At 39.2% G+C, this 19,591-nt stretch overlaps 1 protein-coding gene across 1 annotated transcript in view; it reads right to left on the reverse strand.

The window, feature by feature from the left end:
- Positions 1-12,049: 12,049 nt before the first annotated feature.
- Positions 12,050-19,591, reverse strand: part of SIPA1L2 (signal induced proliferation associated 1 like 2) — a 122,787-nt gene continuing 115,245 nt past the window's right edge. Inside the window, exons 19-21 of the mRNA XM_009281787.1 lie at positions 15,844-15,967; positions 14,103-14,184; positions 12,050-13,288 (exon numbers count right to left, since the gene is read on the reverse strand). Coding sequence (XP_009280062.1) covers positions 13,142-13,288; positions 14,103-14,184; positions 15,844-15,967 — 353 coding nt within the window. The 3' untranslated portion in view covers positions 12,050-13,141. The remainder of the gene's footprint in view (positions 13,289-14,102; positions 14,185-15,843; positions 15,968-19,591) is intronic.

Raw genomic sequence — 19,591 nt, forward strand, 5'->3', positions numbered from 1 at the left:
GGCGTGCGCACGCCTCTAACTCCTTTTGTTTATTCCCCATGCTATGTGCGTTTGCATAGAGGCATTTAAGTTGGGCCCCTGATGAAGCTGTCTTACTGGCTGGAGTTCCTTTGTGCTGCTATATCTTACATCATCCTGTGTGTATTGGCTCAAACACAATTATTTTGAAAATCTGTGGAAAAAGCGTGTGAACGAAAAACTGAAACGTGGTATAATTCTAGTAACTCCTCGGTAACCTTACATAGTTCTTATCACAATCTCTCCACTCATTTGATTTTGCTACTAAATCCCTCGTGCTTTCTCAGGCTACTTATCCTTGCAGGCTGGAGGTCAGGTTGCACCCAGAATGGCAGATTCTTCTCTGATAGCATGTCCAATATGAGGGAGATTCCCTGCCTTCAGCAAGTTTTTAAAATGAGATTATTGATTTCACTTTGCAAGCAAATCAAAGTAGATCACCTGACCAAGAGCGCTGGGATTTCATTTGAGGGGTAAGGACAAAAGGTGAAGGTTTTTCTGTGGAGTGACGAGCAGAACAAGCAAAGAAAGACTCCTCTAGTTTTGAAACTCCCAAATCTGCCTTGGACATTATCAGAGGAAACAGAGAGCAACAGAAACCCCAGTTCTTTTAGAAGCTCATTGAGTTGTGGTTGCTTAAAATGATGTAAGATTTTCCCTAAGACATTCACTTAATACAAGATTACCTTCTCTACATTGGTTATCAGATCTAGGCACTGAAACCTTTAAGTGCAAAGGGCCTTCATCTCTGAGTCTGTGGAGCACATGGAAGGAAGACCAAATGATCTGAAATACAGGGTAGCCCCAAAAGGAGATTCTCCTGCGAGGGTTAACATATAAACGGTTGCACTATCTCATAACGTCACTGTTCCTAAACTCTGCCCTGGGTAAGCTACCGGAGAAATACACATAAAAGAAGGAATACTTATAGGCTAAGGGTAGTCTTGCAAAAAGCAACTCATTTTGGAGAAACAAATATGGTCTCTTCACAGGGGATATCACATGCTGTTCCCAAAATCACTCTTAGATTATGGGTCATTTGTACCCCTGAAGCTAGTGCCTGGCACCAGTACATTCACCCCTGGAACAAGGGGCTCTGTCAGCAAAAACAAAGAAGCTCTGCCCTCTGGTTTCTGAAGGGAGTGACAGAACTCCAGGCTCCACCGAGCTGGGCTAGTTTTCCTGCCACAGCACCAGTTGACATCAAAGGCACGATGATCTCTCCTGCCAGATTGAAGGCAGTGCCTTTCGACGCCTGTTTCTGTTTAGGGAATAAAGGCACGTAGTGCTCTCCAGGCTCTGAATAAAGGAGACTAAACTCAGCCAGTGCAGCAGCGTGGCCTGCCCCAAGCAAAGCCCCACATTAGTAAGTCAAAATAACTACATTCCCGGCCAAACTCTTCCACAGGTATAAACGGGAGGGGGGAGGAGCCTTCAGCCTCTACAGATCAGTGGCTAAGGCACTCCAGCCTCCTGGGATTCAAATCTACGGCACATATCCCAGGCTGCAGCAAGGGAGCCCAGAGCATGAAGAGGGAGAGGCAAGCAGAGCTATTGCTCTTTCAGCTACTCTGTCTCTTGAGATCCTGGCTCTGTTCCCCAGCATAATTTCCATTACCTTGAAGAACCATCCAAACAACTCCAGTAGCAGGATCAAAAGAGTATGAAAAAGATCCAGAGGTGATTCAGTATGTTGGTGCCACGGAGGCATAAATGTACTGATGTTTCTCAGTCGTCCCCGTTCTCCCCTGCCTCCCACGCAGCCGGTGGTGCCGCTGGAGGGGCTCTGAGAACCAGCTCCCCTTGCAGTAACAGAGAAAGCACAACTCCCCTTAACACATTTTCTACAATTGCTATATTTGGCCACTGATGGCCCCCTTTGGAGAGGGCAAACCCAGAAACGTTTCACTGTTTCACATTGCTGTGCGTTAGAAATAACATCCTCTGGAACCGCAGGAGTTAATTTCCACACACAGTTACTGAGTTTTGTATATTTTTATTCTTTAGAAACTTTCATCTGTGGAGTGTGAGACAAAGGCATAGGAAAGAAAAAATCCTTGTTATTGCCTACTTTTTTGTTTGATGATGCTTCTGCTTTGCTGCTAATGTCATTTACAAACTGATCGTAATAATGAATTCATTTATTGGTTACTTGAATCATGTAGCATATTGAGTTTCATTACAAGTATCCAGAAAACATTTCTATTCAGATAATCCTTTATGGCCTTAATGTTCAAGGATCAGTTTGTCTCACAAGATGAAACAGAGGTCAGAAATTCAATGCAATGTGACAACACTCTGTTATTCCACTTATTATTATGGCAACATGCACTGGTACCACAAGTGTTAAGACTTGCATAAACATTCCGATTTTAAATCTTATTTTTAGAGCTCTGCAGCTCAGTCATGGAGATTGCTGTAGGCAGAACTTGTCATACAAATATTCAGCCTAGAACTAATTTTCTTTAACGTGTTTTAACATCTTCCAAAACAAACAAACAAAGACTTCAGCACTTTTAAAAACACAGTTGTCTGTATCTTGATCAAAACGCAGGACTTGGTTCAACAGTGAGCAGCTCTAGTTTGAAGCTAATACAAAGTATAATAACATTAAGTGAATCGAGTTACTCTAGAAGTAAACTAGAATAACACACTGGTAGATCAGGCTCAAAGTCTCTTTGTTTACTGGATACTCTATTAGAGCCTCTACTAGATTCTACTTTAACACCAGCTTGAAGCCAACTGAACTCTGCTTCTCATAATAACCTGTCTGAAAAGGATAGAAATTCTGGGCTATAAAAATCTGTTTCCAGATGATCTTATATCATTTACTGAGGCATCCAATAACCCTTCAAACTTGTCTCAGCCAAGATAAGATAGGTGAGTACATCTCACATCTCCTGTTCTCATTTATTCAAAATGAAAAATCACCTTTGAGGGATAACACCTTGTGTAGAACACAAACCAGGACTGACTTCAAATAATCCGAACACTGATCTTGCTTGCTAGCTAACGCAGGTCAGGGTGTTTCTCATTTTGTTCAAGATGTTCATAAACATTCATTTAAACATTAAAGGCAACAAAAGCAATGAACAACAAAAACTCTGGAAAACAAACTCTACTGCGGAACTCTACACCTGAGCTCCTCTTTCAGTGCTCCTTTCATGTTGAAGAGAGAGAAAGAGGGCCTGACAGTGCGTGACTCACTTCAGAGAAGCTCCGTGATATTGAACCACCCTCTGCAAACCCTTGTTTTCCTTCCCCAGCTATTAAGAAAATGTACATGATGAGCTCAGACGTAGGAGGCTTCATCCGGACAGATCTTCCTTGGGAATCTGTAGTAGAAAGACAAATGAGGGGATCGCTACGCAGCACCCTTCTTGGATTTGCAGCAAATAGCAACAGTGTGTTTGAAAACAGTCTTAAACTAAAGAAGGTTATTTTCCTTTCAGCAACCACGCTCCTCTGGGGAGTTTCAGCTAATGTGGATCTCACAGAAGGTGTACGTATGTGTTTTTTACTTCAGCTTCTGCCCAACACCAACACTTTTGACTGTGTCTATCAGGACCATGTGTGCATCTGCAGATGCCTTTACCCGGGATGTCGCCACCTCCATGGATGACATAAATAGCAAAGTATCTCCTGTCCTCACACCATAGCCAGACAAAATCCCAGATGTAACAAAAAGAAAAAAACATTGCTGCATCTCCAAAGAGCATTGGGGTTGGTGGGAAAAGGAAGGAAAGTGGCAGAAACTACAGTTATGCTGCATGCCCCTGGATGTATGGGGTAATTAACTGTACTGCTAAGGCTTCAACTGGAATACTGTGTTCAGTTTTGGACTCCCAGTACGAGATGGATGGTAATAAACTGGAGAGAGAGCAGCAGAATGCTGCTAAGATGGTCAGGGGCCTTAAGCATATGGCCAAAAAGGGGCAGCTGAGAGAATTGGGCTTGTTTAATCTTGTTTAATCTGATAAAGAAGAGACTAAGGGATGCTTTAATAGTAGTCTACAACTATTTCTACACATGAAACAGTCAAAATCTTGGTACTTCCAGATGACAACAAGGGGCAACAACCACAGGTTGTGGCTTGGGTGGACATTAGGAAAAAAAACCCTTTACTGGGGGATAATACGGAGTACCCAGAGAGGTTGTGGAATCGCCGTCCTTGGAGGGTTATGAGACTTGGCTAGACAAAGCCATACCTAACCTGGTATAGTGGCGGTGCTAGTTCAGGAGGTTGGACAGGATGACCTCCAGACATTCCTTCCAGCCAACATTTCTGTCACAAACAATAATTCCTGTTAATTGACAGTAACTGAAACAGCTTCAAAAGGAAATGTGGTTGCTCATAGGGGAGGAAAAAATGTCTATGCATGTATGAAAAATGGACTCTGGACCCTGCAAATCCGTACAGGCCAAATGAAGAAAATGCACTTAGAGATGAAAGACAGCGTTTACTTTTCTGGCAATGTTGCCTTAGCAAGTTTAAGGTCATCAGGTAATTTGAAGAGAACAAAAAGCAGCCTCACTAAAAATCGGAGCTCTCCATATTTCCTGCTCGGATTTGGAATATAAAGCCCCAGACATACAAGGTTCATAGAGGAGGGCTTTTTTAGACAATACAATACCTTATACAACTTGGGGGTTAAATATATTTTCAAAGGCATACCTCTTCATCTGTACAGTCGTCTGCTTTGGATGCCAGAAAAGATACTTCATGCACATTGAATGTAACTCCTATGGTTACTTCCAAAATAACCTAGGAACCCTGAACCTATTTGCTTGCCACCAGGTAAAGTCCTACAATCAAGTTTTGAATCGTCTCAGGGCTTCTGTGATAGTTTGTTAAAAAATAAAATCACATAAAAAAAGAAAAAAAGAATCCTACTTAGCCAATGAAGACCAGCTGGCCAAGGAGTACAGTTTTTCCTCAAAATATCCAAAGTTTCTTGTGCTGCTTCTCCCTGTAGATGACTTTAATGAGACTAAGTTGTTTACATTTTTTCAAACCCACTTTATTTCCTGCATTTCCAGCTGCAATCCACAGTTTGTGCACAGTACTGGTACCACCAGATTTTTCCAGAGTTATCATCATATGACCACAAGCAAATGTCTCGAAAACACTTAGGTAAGTGGGAAGGATAGATAGTGTCTCTTGTATTTGTTTGTTCTCTGTTTACGGCATGCGTGTTGCGTGTTATGGACAGTTTGAGAGGCTACAGGAGGACAGCAGAAAGGCAGGCTGCTTTACGCTGGCATGCAAGCAAGCAGCTTGCTGCCGCACGTGGGGCAGGTGAAAGCCACTGGAGGAAGCGGGGAATAGAGAGCAGGGAGCCTGCCGGCTGGCTGGAGACTCCCAAAAGGAACAGGAGATCTGCCTGTGACAAAAAGACTCACAAATAATCTGCAGGCTGCCAGGGGAAATGACACTTTCCTCGGGTGTCAAGCGGGACCATGCAATCCGGGAAGCTGCTCAAAGCTCCACAGTACAAGCAAGAGGAAAAAGCCAGCCCTCATTTGGGGCTGGGCAGGGGGCAAAGATTTGGTTGTGAACACTAGGGAAAAAATCTGTCTCCATCAGAAGGTCAGAGTAGCTCTGTCAGCAGTTACCTTGCTCTCATCTGTATTCTCATCAAATCAAGCATTAGAGACTGGAAGCCCTTTTGATATTTCAGGCATAATCTCTTCAAGGAAAAGGTGCAGGTATATCTGCGCCTCTGATGCCTCTGAACATCTCAGCTTCCTGCCAGCACAGTTTATCAATCTCACTCTCATTCACAACATTCACATAAGGGTTCATGCCATTAACAATAAGTGAGCATTTCCACATCACTTTAAAAAATGCAGCTTGGGTATTTCTGAGAACTTTCCTAGAGATGGAAAATAGTGATTTTTATGGAGGGAATTTGCAACATTTCTTGTAAAACATGTGGACAAGTCATTATTACCGTATTGTTAGCTATTCACTGCAGTGTGGTTTGCTGTCTGCATGGCTTGACAGAGAACCTGTGGTGCATTCAGGAACTATACGCTGGCCTGTTAAATATGCAAGCCTAGTTATTTCTCTCTTTTTCTCTCTAAGAGGATTATTAAGGCATCTCTATGACATTATAAAAACATTTTAAAAGGATGTTCATCTGTGCTAGTCTGAAGATTGATTTCACTTTCTCTCCTTAGGTTTTTTTCAGAGTCTCTTTTATTTCATGTTTGGTTTATTAAAAAAAAAAAAAAAAAAAATGCAGCTGAACAACTCTGGGTTGCTCTGCAATAACAAACGAGAAAAGACTGGGAAGGAAGGTACCGACACACAGTCCTAGCAAGAATTCACACTTCAAGAATCCAAGAGGATTTTATGCATGAACCTTAATAAGGCTATTTACAGATGGTGAAACTCTCCTGTCAGCATCCCTTTAAAGTTTCTCTGTATAAATATCAACAATCTTGCCGGACAATTGGCGAGACATTAGGAGGCTTACTGCATGCTGTGCTGTGAAGCTATCTAGTTTTAAAGAGCAAATGACTCATTTAATAGATATGGTTCTGTTGAAAGAACATTCTTCAGAGCTTAGGAAGAGGTTTAAACCACATTAACATTAGAAATCAATGAGCCAAAAAACTATGGACTACTGAGGTCATGGTTAATAAAGACAGACTTCAATTTTATTTTCATATCCTGTTTTTGGCCTAATCACTTGACCTCATTTTTTAAACATGGTCTGGATGTAATTCACCATTCCACACAAAGAGACTGATTCTTTTTCCCAGTTTCGCTCTCTTCAGTAATTTCAATGATATTAAACCTGATTTACACCGGAGGAATTGAATACATTTGCTGATATTTTCAAAGAAATCAGCCACCCAGCCCACAAAGCACAGTCCGATTTAATGGTGCCATTCGGAGCTTTTCTGGCTAAGTGATACACAGCTTCTGTTGGCTATGTAACACTAAAACACACAGGAATGAGCCCATCACTTGCTTTCTCCTTTGAATGGCAGATTACTCATTCCCCATTGGCCAAGCCAACGCGGACTGGAATTGATGGAACAGCATTTCCCTCATTGGAAACAAGACTGTTTCTGGTCTGTATGCAGGCTGAAAGCATGTTGAACAAATTTTTATATGAATTAGTGCTTGTTTAAGATCCCCTACTCATACACAAGTATTTCAGCAAACAGGCTTTGAACTGTTCAAGCGCTGAGCCACCCTGAAGTTCCTTTTTAAGCTTCCTGACAGGAGAAGGCGCAGAAAAGACCAAGACAGGATATTTGTACCTTTAAACTGTATTTCCTCCAAAATGAAGACATCGCAAGTCTGAAGGAGCTTTTTGTTTTCTGCTTGTTTTTACTGAAACCCCTATTGAGAAACTCAGCTCTTAGCAAAGGAAGGGAAGACCAAGAATCTGGGAGCTGCGTGGCAGCAGATAGCCGACCTTGAGCACAAACAGCTTGAAGATGCACTACTGCTAGAATATACTTCCTGGAGCGCTGTTCTTACACACAAGAGAAACATTTCTTGTTGAAAAGAACCACTGTGTCTTGGGTTTGTGAAAGGAACATCCATCGTCTTGAATAAAATGTCTATGTAGAGGGAGAAACACAGCATTGGTGAGAACGCAGTTATCTCAGGTTTCTACAAAAAATTCTTCAGAAAATATTATCTACCAAAGTTATGCCTGAGCTGAAAGCGCGACTACAGTGTTAGCGGCAAAGAGAACCTCAGATGGCTAGCCCGGTATTTACTACTGGACTAGGGTCACTTATTTATTCTATTAGTAACAGTATTTACTACTGGACAACCCCTAGGGTCACTTATTTATTCTATTAGTAACAGCTTTGGTCACTCAAATAGTCAAACACTTTCATCAGTTTCAAAATAGGAAACAAAGATGAAAAGGAGAGAGCTTCTAACACTTTAAATTTGGTACAACCAAAGCCCCACCGCTTAGATTTTAAGTCATAACTATCCAAGTACTGCAGACCTTCTCCCAGATTTCTGGTCAGGGTTAACTCATGACAAAAGGTTTTCCCGAGTTTTTCTCACACTTGCTTTTTCTGGGCTCCAAACAGTGGATTTACAAAAGATAAACAACTTACATGAAAATTTCCAATTTTATTAAAGTTCTAGCCTCTGGACATAGAGTCATCCGTCATCAATAAAAGCTCAGCTCATATATTGTCCATGATTACTACCGGTGCACTTCGCATGTCCCACTTTCTGACATGGCATGCTTTTGTCTCCTTACTCTCCATCATCTCTCCTCAGATTTATTTTAAACACCTCCAGCTGATGTCTGGACACAAGGACACCTGGACTGATATCAATAACATATTCAATAACGTTTTGGGGGGGGTGTTTGTGACATTGGTCAGAAAATGCCCATCTGCTGTTTTTCAGCTTTTGAGATTTAATGATTTGCTGTTGTATAGCAGGAATTAAAAAAAAAAAAAAAGATGTATAGCCTTTCTGCAAAACTAACATTTGTATTATTCACCTATCAGCCCCAGTTTGTTCCTGTGAGGACAAGGTCAATATGACTATTACTAGATTAATTCTGTGATGCTATATAGAAAAGAAGCCTTTAAACATTGATGCTTAGTGGAGGAAAAAGGCTCACGTTCAAAAAATGAAACAAAGGACATAAAACTGTTTCCCTAGAGAAGTCAATAAAATAAATAGGATTCCAACACTGATATGTTTGAAACTTTCCAGTGATTTCTAACATGGAAGGCTATGAGCAATTTGGCCCGTTCATTCCATTCTCTGGTCCTGCTATGACCCCGTAAGTTGGTGCAACAGCCAGCAGTGTTGGTTGTCTGTCTGAAAGGAGAATCAAAATAAAACCTAAGGAAATGTCCTCTCTATCCCCCACCCCTTTTTTAATTTTTTTTTAATTGCTTCCCTGGTGAAGGTTTTGGAAATCTGCTAGATACAGTTCTTTCGGAAATACACGTTCTTGCCTGGTTGCTTTACCCATGACTCAAAAACTGATTCAGAAAGCTAGTACTTTGGTAGGACAGTGAGTGACTTCAGAGTCTGCAAAAGAGCAAAGATTTACATTTGCAAGGCTGGATGGAATTGTACCTCCCTCACTTTCTGTTCTGCAGCCACCGTGGAGATCAATGTAGGAGCAAAGACTGCAAAATATTTAGGCCCTGCCTCCCTATGGCTTTGTCTAAACCCACACAGACTTGTTCCCGGCTGTCCAGACCAGGATCTACTGCAGAAATTTTCCTTCTGGCGCATGTGCCATTGGATTCTTCTTGAGAGAAAAGCGAGGAAACATGGTGAGGGGGTGAAATAAAGCAAGCGCGAGGAATCAAATGAAAAATGCAACCTGTGTGCATAGAGAAAAGAGCCGAGATTAAGATTTATATTCTCGGCAAATGTATTTCCAGGATTGCAAAAGTATACCTTTCCCTCCCAGTTTGCATAATCTGCTCCCAAACATGCAGAAGCAACATTTTGTTTGCTTCTGAGTTGAAAGACATTCTTTTTCTTCTAGTCTTTGCTGTGGAAGAGAGAAGCTGGGGGTGAAGAATAACTTGTTTTGGCAATAATTAATGGTTCTGATGATTTCAAATCATACAACACCAATTCCTAAGTTTCACTGAATTTCTTAGATATTAGAACCAGTCAGCAGAGAGAGCTCAACAAATGCTGCAACAACAACATAATGCACATGGCAACTCTCTTCTTTTCCAGACTGAAAGTTGTTTTTCTAAGCAACTGCCCTACAGTAAGCCAGTTTATATTACAAATATTTTAAACATTTTTCCCACATAACTGGATTTTGGGCACAAAAAAAGATGAACTCATTTTAGAATTTATATTAAATAATATGCAGAGGATGTATAAAGCTTCTGTATAAAGCTATCCCTTGCCTAAACCACAGTATGACTACACTCTCAGGAACAGAAAAAATACCAAAAATTATCCCTTATGTTTGTAATAGTGATCTCAGAAAAAACTATACATAATAAAATACAGTCCACATTGTGAGAAATGTCTTAGTAAGGATCCCTTCAATAAAGATCTACATACAAATTAGGGTGCCACTTTTAAGGCAGAAGCAGAGCATTTTGTAATTTTGCCCTTTTACAGAAGTAAACGCCCGCGTTGGCTCACATGTTTGGTTTCTGCATCTCAGCACTTCACAGCACGGCCTGCTGTGCTGGGAAGACTTTGTTGACATTTAAAACACTTCCATATTACTGTTTTAATTCAGATCACGAACACATCTTTGAAGTGAATTTCTCAGTCATCCCCAGTCACTCTGCTTTGGTTCATACGGATTGGTTTTGAAGCACAGAGCTTCCAGACGAAGCTAAGCCAGAGCCCACCTAACATACGATTTCAGCCACTAAGAGGTGTCCAGTCATGGGACTGGCCAAGAGCGAGCCTGAAAGATCTCCTCCCGCTCCCAAAACCTGGGTTAGCAACACTTTAAATTTTCCTAGTGCTCAGACTAGTTTCTTACGCAGACTTAGCCTCTGCCTCCACGCGTCTAAACCAGGCATTTTTGTGAGCAAAATGTCTCCGAGAGGATTATTCTTAAAAACCAGTTAATTAAAATGTCCAATTAAATGGCCTTTCCCTATGCCAAAACTGTATTACGCTCTCTGATAAATATTGTATTCACATGTCATTAAAACAATAACAGCCAAACTGGAAACGTTTTCCCATGGTGGAAGTTACTTAAGGAAGAACCACGTGCCTCTGACACAACTGCTTTTGTCAGCAAAGGGAAGAAGAGATTTGTAGACAAAGTTTTCCGTCACTTCTGAAAATAAAATGTTTCCAATTGGATGGGAAAAGAAGACAACTACTGAAAATCCTTTTTGTGCAGGTAGGTGTTTGTTTTCAGTAACTGAGAGACAAAGAGCTAAAGTGAATACTGGACTACAAACTCTTACACAAACCTAATAGTGTCCCGTCAGAACAAGCTTATTCCCAAGCTCATTTCAGTTCGCATGGCTTTTCAGAGCGGACAAACCAATCCTCACAGAAACATGTTCACAGACAAATTGTCCAAGTTGTTCAGCACTGTTATTTGGCAAGGTCTCCAGCCAGATGGGTTTGCTAATGACTCCTGTAAGGTGTTTAAATCGGAATCCGGTGTAACACGTGACTGCCATGTTTAATTACTCTAAGTTAATACAGCTTAATGGGTGTTGTTTGGTATGTAAGAGTCAGAGTTTTTGATGAAAAATACAAAGACAAAATAGTCTTTTTCGTTTGAATGTGAGGATGCCAAAGCCTTGATTCTCTGCCCGTGTATAACCTTTCCTAAGAGCAGTCATTCAGAACAATTGTTAAAGCAGGGACCGACATTTGTTCAACTTAAAAAACATTTCTTAGCCGATGTGCACTAACAATGGATACAGAATTTTACTTGCATCAGCTGAATATCTATTTTTAACTATTCAACAATTTTCTCTAGGTTTGCCTGAATGTATTCAGCTGCTGAAAGGAAACTGGGATACAACCGTGATCTTGAACTTTTTTTTTTTCCCTCTCAGAAGGATAACATCAAACGTGCTCATTAGCTTCATTTCATTTTGCAAAACTGTACTTTTTTGGAGCGGACTTTAAGCTCAGTACTATACACAAAACATCTCACATATGCGAACACTGCAATCAAATCCTCGAGTGCCGGCAGAAGAAAATGGCAAGCTATTTGCTGCTACAATTAATGCAAAATAATATAAGAAAACTAGAGCCCTTTTGAAAACTTTCTTTAGGACGTATTTTTGGGTAAAGCAGTTTTTCTCCTAGGTCACTAATCGATGCCTGTGAACAGTCAAAACAGCTTTTGTTCCTTGACCCCTGAAGCTGCCTCCTCAGTTACAGGACAGGGCACACCAAAGAGATCAACTGTGATCATGTCGACAGTCCTTCGACGGTAACAAGGAATCGTTACCTGGGGGCTGGACAGTCTCCAGACTGAGAACCTAGAGAGTGGGCTGAACAGAACCCTAAGCTCTTACTGGTGAGAGTGCTTATAGATAACACAAGATAAAATAATTCAGGTTTAGATTTTTAACATTTATTAAAAAAGCAGGATGTATGTTCATTTCAAATTAAACAGTTAAAAATGTTAAAGCATACAAACAAATCAATTGTGTACTAGCAGCATCCAATTGTTAGAATTTTCTAGAACTCCTCAGTACAGTCTTGGCAAGCTAAAAATATTACAACTTGCAACCAACTGACCTCACCATAGTGCAGATAAAACAAACTTTATAAAAACAACAATTTAGGTTAAATAAGCTTAAATAAAGGTGTTAAATACAAGACACTTGATCAAAGCTTCTGTACAAAGATAAACAAATTTGGCATTGTACAATTGATTGGCTGGCTCACACCATACATGATTTCAATAGTTAAGCAGTATAACTGTTTAGCTGAACATCAACTATACAAAAGTAACTGAAGTTGGGAGTGGGCTAACCCCGGTGAGCCATTTACAAGGCATGTGTATTTTTAGAAAATCAGAACACTGTTTATATTCAGGCACCATTTGTTCCTGCAAATAAATAATCTCTAATGTATCTGCATCCAAACTGGTGTTAAACACGTCAGTGCTAACATTTTATAAACACAGCTTTGTGACTATTCACTATACCTCCATTGTTATTGCTATGACAATGTGGACTGTGGAAATAAAACTACTGTACATACAAAAAAATAGAGCACCTTTTAAACATTAAAGTATATGTCTGGTTATTCTTTATATCTTACAATACTGAAGCCCAAGCTAATGTAAATTGCTTTAACATCTTCATCAGCGCACCTGAAATGCAGGAACTAAAACCCCAAATATTCCTCTTCAGGCAAGCCCCAGCCAGAGCATCTTCTAAAAATGTCTAAAATGACACTAAGGATTTTTTACATTCATCTGCACACAAACAAATATCTGCTATTCTCTGCTTTCTTCATATGACTTTAAAGACGGATTACCACAGTTCTCTCTCCTTTTCAAATGAATAAAGCTGGATAGAGAATGTAGCAGAAACACCTAAAATGGATTGCGAACACAGTGACATTATTACCCCGCTAATTCAAAAAATACAGCTGTTACATTGTTCAAATAAGTATTTTCCAGGGGCCCAATCATTAGGATTTTTTGTCTATCGTATTGAAAAACCACTCTGTAAATTTCCTCAGCTGAGCAGCTGCTGTTTGAGACTCTTCCTGAAGTCTCATGTTATCTTGTCTCAGATGCTGCACCTCTGCTTGGAGAACTGCCTTGTCCTGTTTTTCCTGGTTAACAAAGATACAAGTTGAGTAAAGTGAGTAGTCGTGATGACAGCGTTTATTTTTGTTGTTAATATTTCTGTGCAAGTCATACAGCTATATTTTGTTGAGCTCCCTAATCCATTCTGACAACTACTAACCATAAGTTAATTCCCCAAATACGCTCCAACTACCTCATTCATTCTGAGAAAACACTGCAAGATAAAAAGAAAACTAGATGCTACTTTAATACAAAAATTATAGGAGTTTACTCCATTTATCAAAAAATTTCAAGCACTAAAAGAATAAGAAGCTTTTAGCTATTACAAATCATATGTGAGAGCCCAAGTCACAAGGAACTGATTTCAAGCATACATTAAGGAAGAAAAATATCTAATTTCAAAATTTTCCCTTACATGATTATTTTCTTACCAAAAGCAGTCTCATCTCTACCAGTCCTGGCGTTGTCTCCAGCTCAGAAATTAGACAGCAAATGCAAGTCATTGTTACATGATCAAGATACCACAAGGCAACAAGGATGACAAATCTGGAGCGTTAACTACTTTGCAATAGTGCCCGTGCCCATATCCCTAATCCTTTGTTAAACCCGAGGTACCACAAATGGAGATGAAGTGCCTCCTTCTTTCTGGGGTATGACTGTACGTAGGACAGTTATTCTGGAGTAAAGACCCATAAACCAGTTAGCCTTGGGGCAGCTTGTTCACATAACCGTTCCCACAGGACCTTCTGCACCCCAGTGTTCTGATCAACCACTGGGCTCTACCATTCGTTAATTACACTGTCTAGTTTAACTGTAATAATATCGCTAATGATCTCTTACCTTTCTCAGGTCGGTTTGTAGTTGCCGGAGGATGACTTCTAGCTGGTTTACTTTTCCAGTCAGAGTACTCGGAGCATGTTCCCTGTGAAGTAAACCACTACCTTCACTCTGGGTTAGTTAAAAACATTTTCTACCCCCGCTTTTACAGAGTAACACTTTTAGTGATAGCAAAGGAAACAAATCAGTTTAGGCATAGTTAGGAAAACACAGACAAAAGCAGCATCAGCAAGAGGCCATTACTGGAACATAAACCCATTGCTGCAATATCTGAAATATGACACTGCCTCTCACGCAAATCGGGCAGAAATGACAATGATTTTAAGAAGGAATGTTTTAGGAATTATTTGCACGTACCCTCACACTGCAAATCAAACTTGCTGCTAAATGGTGTGCCGAGCACATTTGTTAACAAGCTGCTTTCTGATAAGGACTGTACTAATCCGAAGCAAGCTGCAGCAGCAATTATTGTAAACCGAAAGAGCTGTTGAGAGTTCTTTTGTCTGGTCTGCAGTTGTGTCATTTCCAGTAAAGGATAAACCTATGGCTTTATGGAGACAAATATTTTGTTTAAAGGTCAAAACATATGAAATATTGCCACAGGTTAATCAAATGCATGACTGAAGGAAAATACTGAGAATAGCTTCTGTTTCCTGTCTGACAACGAGCACTGTGGGAGACAGTTTCATACACGTTATAGATGAAATTAGCCATAATGTGAATCATTGTGTCTAGACGAGAGAAGCTTTATATACAAAGCTGATCAGCTGCTTCATGCAAGTGCACAAATCTGACAGGTTTGCCGATGCTAAAAGTGGAACATCTTTAGCAGACTTTTGCAATCCTTACTGATCACTAGGCTGGGGAAAGATGTGGACTTAGAAGTCATTACAATAAATGCGCTTTACCATGTAAGTTAGTTTGTGTAAAATTGGTTCAAATTAAAATGTGATATCTAACAAGCAAGAAGACTTTTCCCTCCATTTCCTGTTCTTCCATTCCTGCAGCTGAAGAGCAAAACTAATCAAAGATGTGTTTTTTTTTTAAAGCGTGCTAGTGGACAGATTACACTGCTGAATCTGTGTTTTTAACAAGTATACTCCTCACAGCAGGGAAGACGGGGGGAAAAAAAAAAGGAAAAGAAAAAAAGGGAGAATAATCTCTTCCAGAGCACTGGGAAGAATTTGAAGCATTGGGCAGTTTGGCATAAAAGTTTCCTGCAGTCCTCAGTTACAGGTTCTCTTGATTAATTTACCTCTGTATAAATGAAAAATTATGGATTTGTGAGTAGCAAATAGTTGCAAAAGATAGGCAGGAACGCCTGTTCCAAGGTCTGAGACATTTGCTGCAGATAAGGTTATTGCATACTACAGAGTTGAGCTCCTGTTATTGGTTCTATTCAAATGAAAATAGAAATAAGCGTAACACAAATTATTATGGTATAGGAGGAATACAGTGAAAAATTTGATTAGCTGAAACTCTGCATCTAACCGTACTCTGAATTAGAGGCCTATTCCAGTGAGAGCGCTTTTTTTGACTATACTACAAATTTCCTAGATAGAACCGCTCAGAGGTTGATTCCAACAAACATTTTTCAAAATTAAAGACATGATCAGTCAAGGTAGCAGGTCTGCCATCAGGTAGCAGTGAAACATACATACAGGCAATTTGACGTGCAACGTTAAGAGAAAATCTTTTCTTCTTAAAATATTTTTGTAAGAAACACGCTTTAGTTCTGACATACCCAGTAGCTTCAAGGAAATCTTTTCCATCTGTGAGACTCTCATCCAAAGGTAACTCTTGTGTTCCTTCCAAGCCCTGAGCTTGCTGCATATCATTCAAGGTGCAAAAGGATGCTACTCTCTGATCTGCAAAAAAGTAACGTAAGGATACGTTTAAAGCTGGACATATATACCAAATAAAAGGCTATATTACAGCCATTATCCTGGTTCAGTTAGAGAAATGGATGTAGGTTTCTACATCACAGCTTTGAAGATAATCAGCAGATGTATATTCCAACTAGTTGGCTTCCCCACATCTGCATCCAAAGGCAACCCCAAAGCAATTTTTGGTGTCTGTCAGCAGAGTAAGACAGATTTGTTTGGACCAGTTAATGCTGATATGAACAGTAAATTGGTCTTGATGAAATCTGCAGAAAACCATTTGAGAATTCAGGGCCACAACCAATGACAATAATAATTCAGCGAAAAGGTTTGCATTTTCCATGGACTTAAAGCCATCAGATTCCTCAGAAATCTGCACTGTTCATTTTGTACTGTTTTACTGTCTCAAGCATTTGCAGAACCTAATGGTAATCTGCATACTTGAAAAACAATAAATTCTCACTATTTTTATCAATTGAGTTTTTGTTATATATATTACTAAGGCACGCTATTATCTACATTGGATTCCACAAGAACGTAATCTAACAAGCACAGATGTAATTACCTATGGATATACAGTGTGGTTGCCAAAATACATCAGTCACCACATAATAAAGTATGCCATGCAGATCATCATTGCACAGAACAGGTGTAAATGATGCATTCATTAGGATTTAATTTGTCTTCTTTAAAAAAAAAAAAAAAAAATCCATATTCTGTGGAGATTGATTTAACTTATTTCTGTCAAACAAAATCCATGTCTGTAGGCTTGTATAAATTCTGGCGACAACATGCCTGCCTTGCCCTTTCTCCCCTTGCTCTACCACCCCACAGGCCCGAAGCTTGCATTATCATGCAAACGTGCAAACATAGGAAATATTAAAGAAAGTTTACAAAAGGCAAAAGTCATCAATCCCAGACCATCACCTAGAAACGGCGTGTGATGACAGAACGGCCCAAATTCTTCATCTGAGTCAAAACCTGGAATAAGATTTAGAATGTTCCTATAAACAAGACAGTCCATCTCCACTGGAGCAGCTGTGGTCCTCAGGTACAGCGCACGCAGTGCAATACTCCCCGTGCAACTCACGCTGGCTCTCACCGCCAGCCCTGCAACGCCATTTTTACACAACACCGACATTACGGTAAAGCACGAGGTGTCTAATAGTAATATCCAGTATTGCGACACAGCATGACAACTTGGCATGATACATAAAAAGACAACCCGCCAAACTCTGAGCACCCAAACAGTGAATACCGGCCAGATCACTTTAACTAGGAAGGAAATTTTGGTTTAAAAGTTCTACCAAACAAAAATAGGAAATCACTAAAAAGCTCTTTAAGGGGATTTTTTAAATGAATAGTTTCAAGGAATAGCAAAGATTGACAATTCATTCTATAATATAATGAAGAAAAGTTGCATGTCATTTTTTGTCCAATTTTAAAGACCGCAGCTCATTTCCCCTGCTTTTATCCTTATTTCTGACTAGTGATGGATCTCAGCAAATATGAACACGACTTTTTTGGATGTGCTAAGGTAAGAATATAATTTTAAACACATAATCAATGCCACCATTGACAGATTTGAAACTTACTAAGTTGAATAGATTTAATTAGTACAGAGAAACTAAAGCTACTTTCCCAGATCAAACGCAGTATGCAGGCCAGAAACAAGACTGTGTAAACAATCAGTTTGAAGTACATATCTAATTATTGATTTCACCTTTATACCATTCACATTTTCATTACCGCTTGACAGAAGAAAACAAAGCCAACAACAAATGTTATGCTGTTGCTAATTTTTCTATGGTCAACAATACGTGACATGTGACATTGTGTCTCAGAGGCAATTCTACTGTAATATTAAGAAATCTGCATTTTTCTCCCTCTGCCAAGTAAGCTTAATTAAAGAGAACGGCCACTTGTCTGGTTTATTTTGTCAGCTGAGAAAACGTTTTGACAGTTTGATCTCCCCAGCAGGATTTGAAAGCATCTTTTTCCTGATGGATAAAAGCAGGTGCCAAAACAGGTACATGCAGCTGTTAATGAAATCACGTGATGCCATTTTTAAACACAATATTTGAAAATATTTTCATATTATTTCAACACACAACAAAAATACAAAAACATGGGTGCTTGCAATGAAGTATAATGTGTGGATTAACTTTTTCTTCCTTGTGTAATCCTTAATGAATTTCAACTCCACATAATTTAAAAATAATATTAACACTTAGAGTATGAAATGAATTGTTATACCTTTTCTGTTTTCCTAGTATAAGTTAAACATTTTTTCCCAATTTTCATATCTTTATAAAATATGAAACCATATTCTCACATTCATCAGGTGAGGAATGAAGTCACTACATGGCCACTAATAACCGTAAGTCTCCAATCATATAACATACTACGTCAATTCCTGTGTTGCTCTTCAAAGAGTAGTTCCTTAATTTTCAAAAGCCAGGTTAGTGTCAAAATCATTCTCTGAACAAGTTAGTAACACAATAAATCTCTCTAATAACTAGTACATCAACAAGATCCTGGACTAGCAAAATATTTTGCCTTTGAATACTTTTCAAGCACTTTTAAAGACACATTTTTATTTTCAGTAACTATATCAAATCTCACTGATCTCCCTATAAGTATTCATGCTTAGCAATAGTTTCACCAATCTACCATTTAAATCAGAACTCTTTTTAAACCTGAGTTGTGGTGAAGGTTGAACTTGTGCTTCAAAGAGCAAAATCTTCCTACTGATTTTTGTTCTATTTGTTCTTAACAGAATTGGCTTGAATCTATATTCAGGAAAATGAAATCAAAGCTACCTTCACCGACAGCTAATTTTTTGAAAGGAAAAGCAAGTGTATTTCTGACTGTGATGCTGTAAACATAAGTTCTGCTTCCTCCAAACTACAGGGACACCACCTATTCAATTTAAGTGATATGTGCATACTAAACAGAAGAAAACACAGGTAAATCTCAGAGCTCTTATTTTTATCTGGGACATCCTTGCCAAACCCCATGTAGGACACATGCATAGAAAACTATTTGCAAAAATATATTGGCATTTATATCAAAAGTTTAAGCAACAGTTGACTTGGCAAGACCAAAGATGAGACAAAATTCATGTCTCACTTTGAAGTAATAGAATTGTACAGTTGTAACCAATAAGAATTTGAATCTGGATTTTCATTGTTCCAGACCGTTAACAGAGGCCAGAAAAAACTCCAGACAATTTTGATGTACTGGAGAGCAGAAAAGGCTAAAATGAGTACAGCGCGTGAAGCCACTCTCTCATTATTAAGGCAAAGTCTACCCACAAACATACACTGACATATGCACTGAAGCAAAAAGAGTTACACATGCATGCACTAGAAATGACCAAATGTTAACTAAATATTTTCTTTTTTTTCTTTTTCTAGCAGTTTAACATACTAATTTGGTTAAAATAATTATCTCTCATGCTGAATGCTTCACTTCTTTCTCATTATGTTATGTGTAGCATTACTTGCATTAAGCTATAAAGACTTTAAATGGAAGTATTAAAATAATATTAATTATAGTAGCACAGATGTTTCTGCAAAGATAAATTGGCATTAAGAAACACTGCAT

Source organism: Aptenodytes forsteri, unplaced genomic scaffold, assembly GCF_000699145.1.
Source record: "Aptenodytes forsteri isolate BGI_AS27 unplaced genomic scaffold, ASM69914v1 Scaffold132, whole genome shotgun sequence".
Classification (NCBI taxonomy): Eukaryota; Metazoa; Chordata; class Aves; order Sphenisciformes; family Spheniscidae; genus Aptenodytes; species Aptenodytes forsteri.